This window comes from Metopolophium dirhodum, chromosome 1 (genome assembly GCF_019925205.1).
Source record: "Metopolophium dirhodum isolate CAU chromosome 1, ASM1992520v1, whole genome shotgun sequence".
Classification (NCBI taxonomy): domain Eukaryota; kingdom Metazoa; phylum Arthropoda; class Insecta; order Hemiptera; family Aphididae; genus Metopolophium; species Metopolophium dirhodum.
Window position 1 is genome coordinate 94,186,136 of NC_083560.1, and position 18,326 is coordinate 94,204,461.

At 30.7% G+C, this 18,326-nt stretch overlaps 2 protein-coding genes and 1 pseudogene across 2 annotated transcripts; 1 reads left to right on the forward strand and 2 right to left on the reverse strand.

The window, feature by feature from the left end:
* Positions 1–1,050: 1,050 nt before the first annotated feature.
* On the reverse strand, positions 1,051–5,802 carry LOC132946440 (paramyosin-like). Its single transcript, XM_061016445.1, has 5 exons — positions 5,046–5,802; positions 4,742–4,994; positions 2,973–3,065; positions 1,281–1,397; positions 1,051–1,117 (listed from the first exon to the last, which is right to left on the reverse strand). Exons 1-5 carry the CDS (start codon positions 5,800–5,802, stop codon positions 1,051–1,053), a joined length of 1,287 nt encoding a protein of 428 aa, XP_060872428.1.
* A 1,845-nt stretch (positions 5,803–7,647) lies between these two features.
* On the forward strand, positions 7,648–8,592 carry LOC132946448 (zinc finger BED domain-containing protein 5-like). Its single transcript, XM_061016458.1, has one exon. It carries the CDS (start codon positions 7,648–7,650, stop codon positions 8,590–8,592), a length of 945 nt encoding a protein of 314 aa, XP_060872441.1.
* A 7,370-nt stretch (positions 8,593–15,962) lies between these two features.
* Positions 15,963–17,376, reverse strand: LOC132934054 (uncharacterized; annotated as a pseudogene).
* Positions 17,377–18,326: the final 950 nt, after the last annotated feature.

Consider the following 18,326-nt stretch of genomic DNA (forward strand, 5'->3'; position numbering starts at 1 on the left):
TGATAAATAATTGAGATTTTTATGTTTTATATAGAAAAGTTCCTATTTTAGGTGAAAAAATTGAATTTATTAAAGTTTTAACTTTTTACGCGTATGCAAAAAAATCATAACTAACAATTTTTAATTTGATTAAATATCGTAAATTTCACAATTTTTAATCAAAAAACACATTATTGTAAATGTATAATTGTTTTTATAATTATTATGATGTTTAATACATTTTTCATAGGACCAGCAGCTAAAGAACGCTGTTAAAAGCTAAAACGATGTTTTAGTAATGCCAGAAATAGGCAACGTGAAAAAAAAAGTGGTATGGCTTTAAAAAAAAAAGTTTATGAAAATATGAGCAACAAACGGCATTTATTTTACCTTATTTAAAAAGGCGAAAGTAAGTTAAAACTATAAAACATTTATTTAAATATTTTATTAAATAGGTATTCATTTTTAATTTTTACATAAAATTTCCTTTATAAAGACACAGAGTAATTTAGCGGCAGAACAAGAGGACGTATCAGTGGAATCTGAAGTGGAAGGAAATACGCCGTCAGTCAGACAGACAAGAAAGTAGGCATGATATTCAAGACAATCAAGTAAAAGATGACTGGTGGTCGACGATACTGAAACAACTAGACAGCGTTCAAACAATTTGAAACTTTTACGAAACAAAAAGCAAAAACGGCTAACTGATACTACGTCTCAACAAATGATGCAGATTTTAAAGGAAAATGCTGAGTTACGTAAATAGTTACGTTAAGTACGAAGGAAAAAATAGTATTCGCCCTTTACAATCAAGATCAACAAGTATTTTGGAGTACCTTGATGACATGGATTTGTTTTTTTAAGTATGGCCAAGATGACCACCAATCAGATGGCATAATATGAACAAGCACAAATAAAACTTGCTTTGAGTAATTCTGTGTTATCTACAGAATTAAGACTCAATAAACACATATCCGAATATAATTCTCAAAATCAAATGCAAACTTAATCATTTTATTTTGAATCTTCGTCTTCGGCTGACAGCATTCATCCGATTACGTCACCATCAGACTATTCAAGTTTAGGCAAAGAATATTCAACTAACGTTGAAAGACCAACATTATAAATGACGTCTCTTCTAATGTATATAAAATAATATTTTAATTTTATGTAATTTGTATGTAATTTATGTATAGATTATTCATAAGGCTCAATAATAATGTCATAAATATTTATAAGTACACTACTTATTTGATTATTATAATTAGTAATTAATTATTTCTATTTAACTATTTTCTTACCTCAAACAAACAGCTAATCTTTCTTCAGAACTAATAGCTCTCCAAAATAGAGTGTTCCGTTTTTGGATATCACTTCGAATTAATTCATGTAAGTAGTTAAATTCTTCTTTGCTCATTCTGAAATACATATGAAAACGTTTCGAACATTGGCGTAATTTGGGAACTAAATGGTGAAATTTACCTAATTTTTCACGGTTTTTGTTAATTGTATGGACCCATGTTCGACTAAATTCATTAACATCTTCTTGAAAAACGATTAGAGCAGCAACAGTTTCAATTTCTTCTTCCCAGGTTGACGAATTAGTAGAGCTTGCACATTCCATTTTTTAAGTATTAATTATTTTAACGGTGTGATTGAAACAAACTTCTCGAATGACTGGTGACGTGATATACCTAGTAGGTGTTATCGTAGTGTGTTTCTGAGCATGATGTCACGGTTTTATTTTGTCAATGTGACAATAATGTGTTTCAACCTTAATTATACATTTTAAAAATAGTAGCTAAATATTCAAACTCAATAAGTTTATTACTTAAACGTTAAACGTGGATTCAATTGGTAGGTACATACATTTTTCGTCTACAGATACGATACACAATAGGTATGCATTGAAAACAATAGATAATTTATAGTGTATTTATCAAAAAATAGTTGAAACCCTTAGGTAGGTATTGTCAAAAACGAGTTAATAAAACACAAACACAATAATAATAAAATGTGATCCACGTTCACTTAAACAAATTTTTTTCTTATTTTTTAAATACCACTTATTTTTTTACATAACACATATGCGGTAGGCAACGAATTAAACTATTCTAGCGACAATATAGCGTATACAATATCATTATTAAGAAAAAATTGGGCGCTTAACACAAAATTATTACATAATTTACTGCTCACTCAATTAATAAAAATGTCACCTAAATCAAATGTGGTCGCTTACTCAGCATTTTTTTCATACCTGTCGTTTACAGCGTATAGTTTGATCAATGATAACACGTTATAAAATCATGATATCACTGCATGACAACAATCTATGGATCCGTTAGAGCGTTGTCTACAACGCTAGATAGCAAGTGTCACTTACAACAAAAATATCGTTTACAGCAAATAGCTTTTTAACTGACGATATATTAGTGATGAAATTAGCCATAAATCGGAGCTGTCGACTTGTTTACGAGTCAATCTGTCTGACTTGAATTTTTGTTGACAATGGTTGATAATTCACGCTGTTCTGTGTTAATTTTTTTTACGCAAATGCTGCGTAAACATATGTACACATATGTATACATATGTATAATGGCTAGAAATGGCGTTTCATAAATGACTTTCACAAATTCTAAATACTCTAAACAGTCACAAATACGATTTACAAGATTCCGTTACTAGACAAACAAATGTATTATTTCTTAGTGAAACTGTTCCAAAAAGTGGGTTAGCCATTTACCAAAATAATAATGATGTTATCAATATTGTGAGTCCGAATATTGAAATTAAGTGGCAAACGTCATCGATGTAAATGTTAGACACTCAAATGTTGGAGATATTGGTGCTTGCTTATGCAAACTGCAAAATGGCTTAGAAATAGTCATAGTAGGTAGTAATTTGCAGTACTCCGAATCCAAAATTGGACAAGGTAGAATATTTTATTCATCGCACTTTACTCGAGGACACTGAAGACAGGTCAAAAATACTTGGTAGAAAGTCCCATACATTTCCACTTGTTTTGGCTGGCGATTTCAACATCGACTTCTCTGATAAAAATCAGAGCGGCTGACAACTTTTCTCTTAGAAAATTAAATTTACAAATGAATAGTGTAAATTACAAATCCACAAGAATCTACTACAAAATATAATGGGATCACCATCGATGCCGTATTTTCCAGATATTTGGAGGATAATATTAAGTCTCAAACTTATGTTTTTTATTTCAGTTATCATAAGCCTATAGTTTCCATGATACAAATTCCTGAATTTTAGGCTTTGGCGCTTGGAAGAAATACAGAACAAAATTTACTCGACTGAAGAAAAGACTGCCGAAGTCCATTTCGAAAAGACAATAAAACGTGCACCGGCCAACCGATTTATTGTGTCATTACTGTTTCGAGACGAGTCAAAACTAGGGAAATCGTACAATATCGCGTAACGTCGATTTTAGAGTTTAGAAAGACGGCTGGCGGCCGATTATAGGTCGTAAGCTTAGAATTGAATATACACATTTTTAGACGAATATTTGTCACATGAAAATTGTACCGCTCGAAGAACGCGATGTATGAGACAGAAAGAAACCGGGATCCGAATAGTGTGTACATTTTTTTTTCCTAGATAAAACTTATGATAATATCTACAAAGAGCTATACATTTGATTCGGTGTGTGTTAATATACGCTATAGTCAAATTGAACATTTTTTTAAAAAAAAGTTTTATCTATTTTAACTGCTGATTCAGCACAACCGTTCAATTGTGGATGAAATGGTGACTCCTTCATATGTCTTATACATAGATTTTTGGAATATGATCAAAATTCAAAACTAGTAAAACATTTTGCGCCATTTGTAATATTGTTTTCGAAATACCGATTCATGCTATCGTTTCCGAAAACTTGTGTATGACGATTTCTGCTGTCATATTATTTACTGGAAATACTTCTAACCATTTTGTGATTACATAAACTAAAATAAAAAAGTATTTATTTTGTAAAGAGGTCCAAGAAAATCACAATGCACTCTAGTGTGACACTCTTAGCCCGATGCCAGTTTTTCAAATTTTCCGCAATTATATAAAATTTTAAAATTAAATTTTAAATTTTAGTTGCCACCTTAAGCGTAATACATTTCTATTAATCTACTTTCCGATATCTATTTATGGCAGGAAGGGATGGATAGGTAGTATAATATCAATGTTTAAAATAATACTTCACGGGATTAATTCTCAGGCCTTGTAGAATTGTCTGATTTTGATAACTATTTTTTAATCTGAAAGAAGACTTCCACAAGCCGCATCGAACTCCGATTTTTATATTATTTTAAATTATGGTATAACATAATTTAAAAAAAAAACCGCATAAAATTGTATTATTTTATTAAGTGTGAGATTAAACTTTTGAAAAACAGAGTTCGATGGGGCCTGTAGAATATTTCCCTCTACTAATTGAAAAATTATCAAATTTGGTTGATTCTACAGAACAGGATAATTATTTCCTTAGAGCGTATTTTTGTGTACTTTGGCATTGAGTGACATAACCAATTTATGTTAGCTTAGGTTAGGCTATAGATTAAATTATGAAACAATGTTTATGGTGAATTAGACAATAACATTTACAAGAACTAATATAATACATATTAATAATTATAAAATTATCATTAAAATTTAATCATAAAAACAAGTAGATATTATTATAAGTTTTATCTAGGAAAAAAAAATTTACACACTATTCGGATCCCGGTTTGTTTCTGTCTCATACTTTGATAATAACATTATTTTCATACTGAATCTCCTTTCCATGTTTCTCATTGTTTTGTCATGGTATTCGTCGGAGTTTTCAAGATCTAGTTTAATCTTACGATTTTCTTCCTCTAATAAATCTTTTTCGTTCGTTATCTGTTTTAATCGCACTTTAATACTCTGTAATTCTCTATTAAAGCTGTTTAATTGTCTTTTACAATTGTTATAACTTTTATTTTCCCTTTCTAAGTATTCATTTCTTTTTAGGAGTGCTTGAGAAGAGTCATTTAGCAATTTTGTTTTATTTTCAATAATTGACTTACGTTTTTGTAAAAAATGATTATCTTCAGCAATATACTCCAATTTGTGTTGCAACGATTCAGACAATTCCAAAAATTGATCTAATTTTTCTTCATATACCCCTTTTAATTCTTCGATTTCTTTATTGTACGTATCCATCAATATACGTGTATTATCATTATGTAAGGACCTAACTGATCGTAATTCTAGGATATGTTTTTTTTGAACAAAGCGAATCGCGTATTTTTGTTCTTCATCTATTTCGGCTAAATAATGAGCTGCAGTACATTTTATTACATTGGCCCTGTCATTTAAACGTTTAAAACTTCGTACTGCCAGATTTGTTTTTTCGTTTGTATGTTGTGCGCTTTGTTTTTTCAAATCATCCCGAAGCGAATGATTCAATAAAAATAAATCATTGTTATGATTTTCCCACTTTAAATCTGTTGCTTTTTTGGCTAATTCACATTCCAAACGTTTGACGTCCAAATTGTAGGTGTTTTGATAAGTAAACTCTTCGCGTTGCATACGTAATCGTTTTTCAAGACCCTGTATTAAAAATGCATCATCTATCGCTTTTTTTTCCATTTTAGTCATCTCTAATTGAAGTTTATTGACGGATTTATGTGCGACTTTCATAGCTATATTTGCCTGATTTCGATCAACTTGTAACAATGATATTTCTTTATCTTTTTGTTTAAGCATAGTAACACATTTTTTTGAGTACTCCAATAGTTTACTAGGGCTGAGTTCCGTTATATTCACTTCATCCAATTTCATTTTTAAATTTGAAACAAAGACGATTTTCAAAATGTTATAATTAGGTAAATAAGTTTTGTGTATTAATAAAATAACTAAATAATTTTAATTATGAGAAGGTTACGTAGTAACCATAATAACAAATTGCAATATTTTTTTTTTATGTTATTACTAGCATACCCGTCTCAGCTCCACCCAAGCGTGAGTGTGAGCAATCACAGGTAGGAGTAGGTTGCAAATAAATCTAGAATATACAGAAATTATTCAAAACAATTTTTATTAATGTACTGTATCCTAAGCAAAAAAAAAAGTTCACCTTCTTAAAAAAATTAAATTTACAAAATATCAGCTTACACAATATTTTTTGTTTTATCCATCGTCGGCAGTAAAATGAATTGTTTCACGGGATTTCCAGTTCTGGAGAGAGCTACGTATGGCTGACCATGTGAAAAACAATCTTCGCGCAGATCAACTCCCACTCATGTAAGTGTCTGCCCTTGCGACTTATTGGTGGTGACTGCGAAAGAAACTGGAAATTGCACTCTTTTGAACTCAAACGTCAAGTCTAAAGGAATCAAAGGAATTCTTGGAATAAAAGCAAGCTCCCCGGTGGCTGGACCCGTAAGAATTATAGCTTCGATCACATTATTACGCAGAGCCGTAACTTGCAACCGCGTTCCGTTGCACAATCTGGAAGGGTTAAGATTTTGAAGCAACATAATCGGAGTTCCTATTTTCAATCGCAACTTGTACCGTGGAAATCCTAGGGATCTAATGAATTAAGACATTTGGTTGGAAAATTCGTTGCTTCAGCAGCCGGCATCGAGTCTAAAGCAAGATATTCTCTCAGTGTGCCCGGAAAAATCTCTAAAATGGAGTCATTCAATTCATCAGCGGAACTGTTTAGTGGCGTGAGAATAGCTCTTTCGCAGAGCCAAGTATACGTCTTTTGCAGTAAGTTTAGGATGTCAGGATATACGCTTGATATTAAAGTCTCAATCGATCTCACAACTTTTCCGACTTTAGTATTGTCGTCTAGTTTTTTTCAAGAAATGTGGAGAAAGCTGGTTGGTATTATTCAGTAGACTTTCCATAATGTCAGGCTGTTCATGAAAAGGTGGCAGATCTACTTTCCCCTGCACGCAGCATAGGCCATCGTTTGTTTTTGTCGGAAGTAATTAAATAACGTGACAGAAGAACCTAATGAACTTCAAGTGTAAAGTCACTTCAGCGTTACCCAACTCCCTGTACACTTTGTGACCGGACTACTACGGACGGATCGAGACATCACCGCAGTATCCATGTCAATACATGCGGAGCTCTATCTATATGCCCCAACCGACTGCGGGACAATGGCAACGAGTAGAATAAAATGTTGGCGAATCTGGAACTATCCAATTTTCATAGGTGCATTGGACGGAAAACATTATGTAATTGAAAAACCACCAAAAACAGGCACCACGTACATTAATTATAAAATATAATAACATTGTATTATTAGTTCTCGTTGATGCAAATTATAAGTTTATAACTGTTGACGTTGGGGAATGTGATGGTAGAATTTTTAGAGCATCATCTTTTGGACAAGCCCTTACTAATGGGACTTGTTGCGTACGCGATATATTTGTACTTATATAATTGGTAAATACCGTAAAGATTATCTGTATAGAGCAGTAGTTCTCAACCGGGGTGACATGTCACCTTAGGGTGACGTGGACCTAGCTTAGGGGTGACGCAGAATTTGAACAAGAAAAGAAAAAATTTAAAAAATAAATAAATAAAAAATAAACAATCGATTATTTTTTTGAAAATAATGGAATATCGTGGAGTGACTGTGTTGGAATTTACACAGACGGAGCTCCAAGTATGACTGGGAGTATCAAGGGATTTGTTACACTGGCTAAAATAAAAAATCCATTAATCGTTAAGACCCACTGTTTCATCCACAGAGAAGTGCTGATGACAAAAACGTTGGGTAGTGAACTCAATTCTGTTCTGAGTAATTCCGTTCGTATGGTCAACTACATTAAAGGAAAGCCCCTAAAAAGTAGAATTTTTGCCGAAATTTGTGAATCAATGGATGCTGATTTCACAAATTTGTTGTACCATACCGAAGTGAGGTGGTTATCCAGAGGAAAGGTTCTGTTACGTCTCTATGAATTGAAAGAGGAACTTTTGCTGTTTTTCATGGAAGAGGAGAACAATGAATTTACATGTTATTTGGAATACCACGACTGGATATCAAAATTCGCATACTTGGCTGATATTTTTCAATATCTTAACCAGGTTAATTCTAGTTTGCAAGGACCATCAGAAAATATTTTAACTTCCACCGACAAAATTTCAGCCTTTCAAGAAAAAATGTCCGTGTGGTGTGCAAACTTGGATAAAGGAAATACAACTATGTTTCCACTGTTTACGGGCCAGGAAAACTCCAGTCCTACCGTTCTAAAAATCATACGAAGTCACTTACAGACTTTACAAATGTCTATGAAACATTATTTTCCAGACTTAAACGTTGAACACTACGACTGGATTCGGAACCCTTTTACTTCCATGGTACAAACAGATGACTGTGAGGTACAACAGGAAGCAGTGGAATTGAAGAACGACCGAACGCTTCTAGTTAAGTTTAATGAGGTCACGCTAGACAGCTTTTGGGTGGCTCTTAACAATGAATACCCTCGATTATCGAAAAAGGCTATTGAAGTGCTCCTTCAGTTTTCTACGTCTTGGTTATGTGAGCATGGCTTTAGTGCACTAACAAATATAAAAACAAAAATCGCAACAGACTCACAAAAACAACTATAGAAGACGATATGAGACTCGCTCTTTCCACCATCAACCCTAGGATTCCCCAACTTTGTAAAAAACACCAGAGTCAAATTTCACATTAAATTTATATAAATCATTATTTTTTTTTAACTTTAATTTTTTTCTGTACTGTATTTTTTTTTTTAATAAAAGAATAATTTTAATATATACAGCTAAGATTGTTTATTATTTTGATGTTAGGTTTTTTTTTTTTTTACATTACACAGTTAGGGTGACGCGATGTTTGATTCTAGTGGCTAAAGGTGACATGAATCAAAAAAGGTTGAGAACTACTGGTATAGAGTATAAATGTATAACATTATTTAATGTAAGATAAGATTTTTGTAGGCCGTGTGTTAGTGTATAATTTAATTGTATTGATAGTGCTAATATTACGTGGAATTCACAATTTAATAATTACTATAAATTATATAACTGGTATTCATAAAACCAGTCGCAGGTAATCAGCGACACGCGATTGCAACACAGTAACACACAATAGATACCGGCGGTGGACGGTCAAAGTCCAAAAATAATGTGAAACGGTGAAGACGTGTTGCGTTCATCTACTGTCGATCGTCAGCCCTAATAACAATAACAACAATAACAATAACTAATAACAATTTTTATTGTGTTTAAATTATATATTATGTTAATTAACAAAAATATCAATCTAATCAATTGTAATACTCTAATCGAGTAATCAAAAAAAAAAAAAAAAGAAAAAAAAATGTAACTAATAATTATTATCATGTAAATTGTCATAATAAGACAATAATTAACCATTTTATTTATGTACTATTGAATTATGTATAATGTAAAAACATTGTAAACATTATCTATGTAAATTGTATTATCTATGTAAAATTTAAATTTTAAAGCTTTTTGTAGTTCTACAAATTGTAGCCCTACAAAAACCTTTGAAAGGGCGGTGAGGTGTAACGAGCTGTGACTATTTAACTAATTACCTAAAATATAACACCTTTCTAGGCAGTAGATCAAAGAGTAGATCAAAGTGTATATGTATACGTAATCGTGTATAGTACACGCCGCGTAACATTAATAATAATAATAGCGTATGCGCTGCGTGTGTAGTAGTACAACGAATATCGAGCGTGACCATGAACAGCGTGCGTCAATATATATATGACTACTTATATAAATAACTCGCATAAAATATCCATATAGATCGTGTGTGGTACCTATGGAATAAAAGTAGATCAAAGTGTATATGTATACGTAATCGTGTATAGTACGCGCCGCGTAACATTAATAATAATAATAGCGTATGCGCTGCGTGTGTAGTAGTACAACGAATATCGAGCGTGACCATGAACAGCGTGCGTCAATATATATATGACTACTTATATAAATAACTCGCATATAATATCCATATAGATCGTGTGTGGTACCTATGGAATAAAAACGCCACACATGTACAACCACATATATATAGGTTCAACTTCCTACCGTGGGCGAAGCGCGTGACAATCCCACGAGATGGCCATATATGGTTATCCAGAGTAAAGTAGGGACAGGGACTGAACCATCGAGGAGAGCTGATGGACAAGCGTTCATCAGACGAGCAACCGACGAGCTTAGGAACAGTCATCAGGAACTATATAGTAACATCTCGCTAGATTTTAGTCGTATAATTGGACTTAGAATAATTTTTATATATCAATAACAGTTAAATAAATTAAATAAACGTAACTATATTATACTTTAAACTCAAGTTCTACATTTCTACCTTCATCCTTCTATTCATTGACTGGGGCACGTTACACCATCTACAATTACAAAAAAAAAAAATGATACAATGCAAAAAAATAAAATATGAGTACAATGTGCTAGCACTTAAATTCATTAGGCATACATTTTTACCTGGCGTTGCTGCAAGGTATGGCTTACGTTCAACAACAAATAGTCCACACTTTTGAATAAGTTTTTGTATTTGAAGACCTGGGGGCAACAACCAGACATCTCCATATTTTGGTCAAAATCACTTTTTCTGCTTATATTATCAAAAAAAAAAAAAACACACGTCGATTGGTGCAACAACCAGACATGTCCGATTCTTAGATACTGAGATATTAAACAAATGGAGATGTCTGGTTTATTATTTGATGCAACAAACAGACATATCCGGATATGTCTGGTTGTTGCACCAAATGTTGGCCATACTGTAAATTGTATACACGTGATATCGTGATATCATTATTTTATTGCTTTTCGCGGCATTATTCTTTGATAATGTTTATCAGTAATAAATAAAGTAATATTTCTAATGATAAATTCATATTTTTTATAATTAATTTTTTCTAAATATATTATTTAATAATGAGTGATATTAGTGGTATAAGTGATTTAAGTTTTGACGATTCAATCAATGATCCGGATTATTGGAATCCAAATTCACCGATCGAAGTTTCAGACTTTGAAAATATTTCCGAATACGAAACATTATGTAATAGCATACAAAATAAAAAAAAGCCGAATAATACGGCTTTTAATGTGGAATATGATGACAAGTTCGTGTAATAGAAGCTTCGGATGAAGAGGACGACGTACAGGTTATTAAAGGTAAAAAAAAAACTAAAAATCCTGAAAATTGGAAACGCAATAAATGTAAGAATGCAAAGGCGTCTGGAGAAGAACATATCAGTTTGCGTGGTAAGTTAGTTTTATCGAGGAAAATCGGACCAGATTGCAAATGTAAAAACAAATGTTTTATAAAAGTAAGTGATGTAGAAAAGAATATAATTATAAATATGATTAATACAATTGGCAATAAAGAGAAGCAGGATACATATATTGCGGGTTTAATTAAATTAAATAGCGTAGCTAGGCGTAGACCAAGTATTACTGATAACAGCAAACCTAAATCATGTAGTTGTATATATTTTATAAGAATTAAAGATGTAGAAAAAAGAGTTTGTAAGAAAGCATTTTGTTCATTCTTGGGAATCGGGAAAAATAGAGTTCAAAGGATTATAAAGTCTCTTCAAAAAAATGAACCAAGTCCATTCAACAAACGCGGGAAACACGTAAATAGAGGTAATAAAATAAATGAACAGGTAGTATTTCAAATTCAAACTCATATAGAAAGTTTCCCTGCCCGCGAATCACATTATAGTCGAATAAAAAATGATTCAATGCGATATTTATCTCCAGACCTTAATATGATGAAAATGTATGAGATGTATTTGATTAAATATGAAAATGACAAATGGAATCAAATGCAGGAAAATAACAATATCAAACCAATAGTTTCGTATGATTTTTATCGTAAATATTTTTCAACAAATTATAAGTTATCATTCGGTTATCCGCGTGTTGATACATGTCAGACGTGTGATAGACTTCAAAATTTAATAGCGGCTGAAAAAGATAACGAATTAAAAAAAAATTGGAAACTGAAAAACAACTTCACGTTTCTAAGGCAGAAGTTTTTTATGTTGATTTAAGACAAAAATCTGAGGAAGCTAAGTTAGAAAATAGTGAGATAGACGTCGTATCGTTTGATTTCCAACAGAATATGCCGTTACCACACATACCTTGTGGGGACGTCTTTTACAAAAGACAACTATGGATCTACAACTTCTGTATACATTCCGGAAGAAGTGGAAAATCTTATTTTTTTATGTACGACGAGGCTACAGCCCATAAAGGTCAAAACGAAGTTATAAGCTTCTTAAATCATTACTTTTCTAACATTATGGATCGATCTGTAAAAACAGTATATCTTTTTTCGGATAACTGTAGTGCCCAAAATAAAAATTTTGCGTTAACACAATTTTTATATTCAATAACGGCTAACAAAATTTACGGGATAACAAAAATAATTCACAGATACCCAGAGACGGGTCATAGTTTTTTGCCATGCGATCGGGCTTTTGGTATAATAGAAAAACGACGAAGAAAACTTGAGCGTGTTTATTTACCGTCAACTTATAAAAAACTAGTTCAAGATACGTGTAAAAAAATTAAAGTAATTGATGTTGAACAAAATATGATATTGAATTACTCCCAACATACCAAAGCTTTGTTTAAAAAAACTGTCAATAATAGGAGCAAAATAAGTTTTTCTATTCTAACTTACCGTTTTATAGAATACACACAACATGGGATATATTCAAGTGTATCTGTACATTCTACTGCCAAAGACCATTTTATACTTCAAAAACCTAAAACTACATTAAGCCTACCAACAAATGATTCTTTATTATACAATGGTCCATTGAGTATTAAAGAAGCTAAACTGAAAGATGTGAAAGATCTTGCATCTAAGTATGTTCCTTCTGAATATTTATGGTATTATTCAAATCTCAGATCAGGTGAAAATGAACATACTGAAGCATTAATTGATGAAGACTGTAATGAAGACTGATTAAAATAAGAATATTAAGTTTAATACTAAAATTGTATTTAAAAATAATGTATAATATTATTATGTTTTTAAAGATTTGACTTTCATTTGTTTTTTTTTTCAATATTTTGTTATATTTATAAAAAGAAGTATTTTTATATTACTTTTTACTATAGTTATTAAGTTTAAAACTGAGATTTTATTTAAAAATAATGTATTATTATGTTTTAAAAGATTTTACTTTCATTTATATTTTGTTTTTATATGAACTTAAGCTAAGCCTATAGTTGTTGCCTATAAAATATAACATAATTACTAATAAGTAATAAGCGTTAAAATGAAAAATAAAAAATAATATGTACATGTAAAAAAATTAGTAATTATTCTATATAGGAGTGCCATTTGGCAAGGATCAGTATGTGTATTAGAATCCCTAATTTTTTGTCTGTGTTTTTTGGTGGGTTACAAAATATACAAATGCAACTATATGATCTAAACGTAAAATTTAAATACATTATAAAACATTCTTACTGCTCCTGAAAATGCGTCGTACTTTGTCTTGTAACTCATTTTACTCCATTGTCCATCCGCGATTACTGGGCACATAGGTATGCCATCAATATCGACATAATTTCCTTCAAATGCCATTTTTTTTTCTTCAATACCAGCCTGCTTCATAACATTCCAAGCAGAAGCTTCTATATCTTCACTTAACACATCACTATATTTAATATAAGTAGTAGGAGCCATGCATGGTATATCTAAGCACGCACTAAACTCTGCCAGTTGAGTAAATCCTATATTGATTGCATATGTACCATTTATAACGGCTTTATTAATCGTAATCCAAGTCTTTTTTTTCTGATTCAATCGTTGTTAATAGGTTACACATTTAAAAATCCAAGTCGTCACAAAACCTTTTTTTATGGGTTAGGTTTTTTTTTTTTATTAATGTTTTTGTGCTGCTGAGATTTTTTTAAATTACAAACATTGCACAACTTACAAAATATCAAAACAATAGGTTTTGGAATATAATATTTATCTTTTAGAGCATACATCATTTTATCACGACCTCCGTGTCCATTATTTTTGTGAATCGTATTTAAAATTTCAAAAAAATTCTCACTTGCTACTAATTGAACAATTGGCTCATCATGGTTTTTTCTTTTTTTTACCAAATATTTTGAATCACCTACTTCCATAATATCATATTTTTTAATCAATCTATATTGCTTACTATTTTTTTTGGTTCCTGGTATTTTAGAAGCTGCTATTTCAGAAACAGCATCGGATATTGTAGCTATTGTCCATGGTTGTTTAACTGCGTTCATTTTATTTTTATAATAATTAGTAACTTCATTGTTAAATTTGTTCACTGCTGTTACATTTTCCATATTATGCACTCGTAAGTATTAACGCACTCGATGAAATATACTGGGTTTACTAACGTATAGTTGGTACTGTAGTATGTACCTACCTACAGTATGTTGACAAAAATAGGTACAATGAAAATTTATAATCTAATCTACTGATTAGTCATTATCTTGTAGATTCCATCAACTATTAGGTATACGTCGTCAATCCGTATCTAAATCTTTAAAATAGTCGGTTGTAATGTAGGTAAAAACCAAAAATTTGAAATCTATACGATTGATATGATTTTATAAATACGCTATTGCGATACAGTTTATGAGTAGGAACTAGAAAGTTATGTTTTAGTCAATATTAAAAAAAGTAGATCGTGGACCATTAGATATTCAAAATACCTACCGTATATAATTATTCAGTTTACATGTTACATATTATAATGTACTGTGTTATTATCAATAACCCTTAAAATAATATAATTTAAATTATGTAATAAGTATAATCAGTAATAAATTACCATATAATATTTATTGTTATTATGATTGTAATTCTTAAAAGGTCTAACTGCTGTTAGTCTGTATGCAATGAGTCTTAAACACAGCAGGCTGTTTGGAAAAATAATAAGTAATTCGCAAACGGGCTACCCCATTGCAAAGAGCCTAGTCTTTTTGCAAAAAATCTAATTTTCCATACGGCCTACGACATATATATTTATAGTAATTTTTGTATACATTTAATAAACCTGAAATTATGTCGTTGGCTATCGCAGACATGCAATGCGTTCTTGGAGCAAACAATAAATATTTTATTAAAGAATTATCTATGGTCGACACAGAAACATGGGCGAGCCAGCTTGGATTTTTAAAAATTCTAAATCTAAGCAGCAACAAATCTCGTAAAACTAATAAATGGCTAGAACATAACTATCATAAACTAACTGTAGAATATGGTGATATCGAGTATGAAGAACTAAGTAGAATATTGAACTCTTTAAAGTTCTCATGCATTTACGTCAAAGGGGATCAGAAAAAACAGCTTCTTACAGAATTTATACCCCACGTGAGTACCCCACATGATTACCAACATCGAAGACCTCGGATGTCCACGTTTGGACCAAATATGTGATGAAGAAACTCTAACTTGTTGTATTTTTCATATGGAATTCAATCCAAAACAATGTACATTCTATAAAGTATTTGGTATAAGAAAATGGTTTATAAATAATTCTTAAAAATGTTATTGTATACAGTATATTAAATAAACATATCATTATATTTTAACATTGTTTTTTTTTTTTTATATGTCATCATATATACATACATATATGGTATCATATATGGTAACATTTACACGATTATCAATTTTATGTTTATAATAATATCACCATCCATTGATCTGAAACAGAAAAAAACATGATTAACATATTATCAAGCCTTAATAACATTTCTAAAAAACATAATATTTAAAGAAATTGTTATATGATTTATACATGATATTTTTACAAAGTTTTTTCAGGTTATTTACAGGTAGTTTAGTTATATAATATTTTAATCAACTAAAATATAAAAAAATAAAAATAATCAACATACTATAAAAAGAATTATATACATGCTAATTATTTTCATAAAACTTAGTATCCTTCATCCTCCATCATTGCAATCAACACTGCTTCCACCCGCTCAAGTTCTTTAGCTTCCCTATACAATTCAAAAATGATATAAGTAAAATAAAATATAATATTTTTAATGTTTTTATCTTACTCTAAACGATAATGACCATGAGCTAAGGTATGAATTTGGTCCTCTAGCACATGTCTCTTATCGTCCGATTGGTTTAACGCTAATTTGACTGATGAAATTGTTTTCATCTGATGTTTGTACGATATAAATTAATTGTTTACTCTAAACGTGTATAGTCATTCGATGATGATGTATGTCCAATAGATTTAAACAATTCAGATTGAATGATTGCCATAGATCGCACACTTTTGTCATCGATCATTGCACCTTGCCAAAACAAACATTTCTTGTGATTTGAAATGCTTTAATGGTTTTTAACAACATGACCACGTATTCCTTTTGCCTTGATTTGTTCAATACCAGCTATATTAAATGCATAAGATTTAGCTCGTAAGGCAATAAATTGCCTTATTACTAACCCTTTACATTCATCAGTGAATGTTCCTGGCAACTTTTTTCTGTCGACACAATAGCACAGTGGATATTTTAACTAATATACTGGGCGACAAAAATGTCGCCCAGAGAAAACTTTTTGTCACCTAGTAGTTGGGTTTGACCAATAATTATTGAGAATGAAAAACCCATGTGACCATTCCCTGTAGCCCATAAGTATCCATAGAATAATACAATATTACAATGCAAGGAAGTGTGCACGCGACAATGCGACATGTTTCATCTGGTCGTCAGTCGTCCCGGCAAATATCTACAAATCGATTGTTTTTGATTTTATTTTAGTACTTGTTCCTACAAGATATTAGCTAAATAATATTATTTCACTTCGAACCTTTAAACAGTTTAAACGTTCAAGCCTACCAGGTTACACTAATACGTCATACGATACTACGACGACAGGACGACATTCGTCACTTTTGGTACCTAAGTATAAAATAATTTAAAATCTAATATTTTATACTTGGACTTATACTAAATACAGTACCTCTTCTAAATAATAATAATATATTACAAAATACAATAATCCTAAATGAAATATACCTATATACTTGCATAATATGATACGTATAACGTATTACCATTGGTTATAAATACTAGTAAAAATAGTAGTATTAATAATCAATGGTATAGGTGTAATATTATTAATATTCTGTAAATTTCAATGAATAATCAATATAATAAATATTATTATAAATTATTATTTATTAATTAATATAATTAATACTGAAAAGTTTTTTATAAGCTCATAATATGTTGCGTGAAATTTTTTTTTTTAATGTCGCCCAGTGATAGTTCCTTAAAATATTAACTGCAATACCATAGATGATCAATTTAGAAATTTGAAGTATCCATGCGTTGTAAAAGTTCAGTGTTGTTCACCAAATCATTGTAATAATCTACCGTCTTTATATTGTAAATCAATGAATCTGAAAAAAAAAAAATATTTTAATTAAGTCATTACATATTACATATTATATATTTATATATATACCTGTGTCCGTGTATGTGTCCGTGTACATCAGTTGAATATTGTCACCATATTATGTTTTTACCATTGATCCGTAGTGGAAATCGAACATTAAAGTTTTTGATATGTCCAAAATAGAAAATCCTACGTAAATTGGTTTATCAAATTTTAATATATCTGCGTTCATATGTATTACGACCAGGTTTTCGTTGTATATTGTTATGTCCTTGAACGTATTTTGGTTAATTAACCTTATACACTTTTTTTCATCACACAACAGCAACATTCTTATTAGATTCCTTACATTTTCCAAAGTTTTTCCTGAAAGTAAAGTTAGTTTTAATCAAGTTTAAGCTAATTTAGTTATTCTAATTAAATAAACGTACCAAAGACTGCATTATTCATCAGTTTGAAAAACTCTCTTTCAAAATCGTTCATTGCATTTTCCCGCATATTTGTGTTTAATCGTATATAATTTTCAAGCCATGGCGATTGATCAAATTTCAAAAGTCTGTGCACCTTAATAAATAATAATAATTAATAATAATATTAATAATCATAATATACTATAAGTTATGATAAGTATGTGCAGTTTTTAATACTTTTTTCAATACCAATCCTGCTTTTAAAGCTTGTTTTAAAGCCGTATAATGTATTACATATTTTTTTTTAGTTTGTAAATTGGCGATGAGTTTTTTATTTTTGAACCAGGAGGAGCTATTTTCTCTGGAAGGTATGGTAAATCATTATGAAGGTTTTGTAATGAAACTGGGTAAGAAATATCTATTTCTAACGCATAGCCTATCTCCGATTCATCGTTGGTATTTTCCAATAA

What these genes read in the sequence shown, in the direction of transcription:
- LOC132946440 (XM_061016445.1), bottom strand. Translation starts at nt 5,802, where the DNA reads ATGAAATTGGATGAAGTGAATATAACGGAACTCAGCCCTAGTAAACTA. An exon ending in AAAATAATGTTATTATCAAA is followed by an intron (nt 3,066 to 4,741) that starts GTATGAGACAGA and finishes TAATTTTCTAAG; the next exon opens with AGAAAAGTTGTCAGCCGCTC. An exon ending in TGTATGGGACTTTCTACCAA is followed by an intron (nt 1,398 to 2,972) that starts GTATTTTTGACC and finishes TATGTATTTCAG; the next exon opens with AATGAGCAAAGAAGAATTTA.
- LOC132946448 (XM_061016458.1), top strand. Translation starts at nt 7,648, where the DNA reads ATGACTGGGAGTATCAAGGGATTTGTTACACTGGCTAAAATAAAAAAT.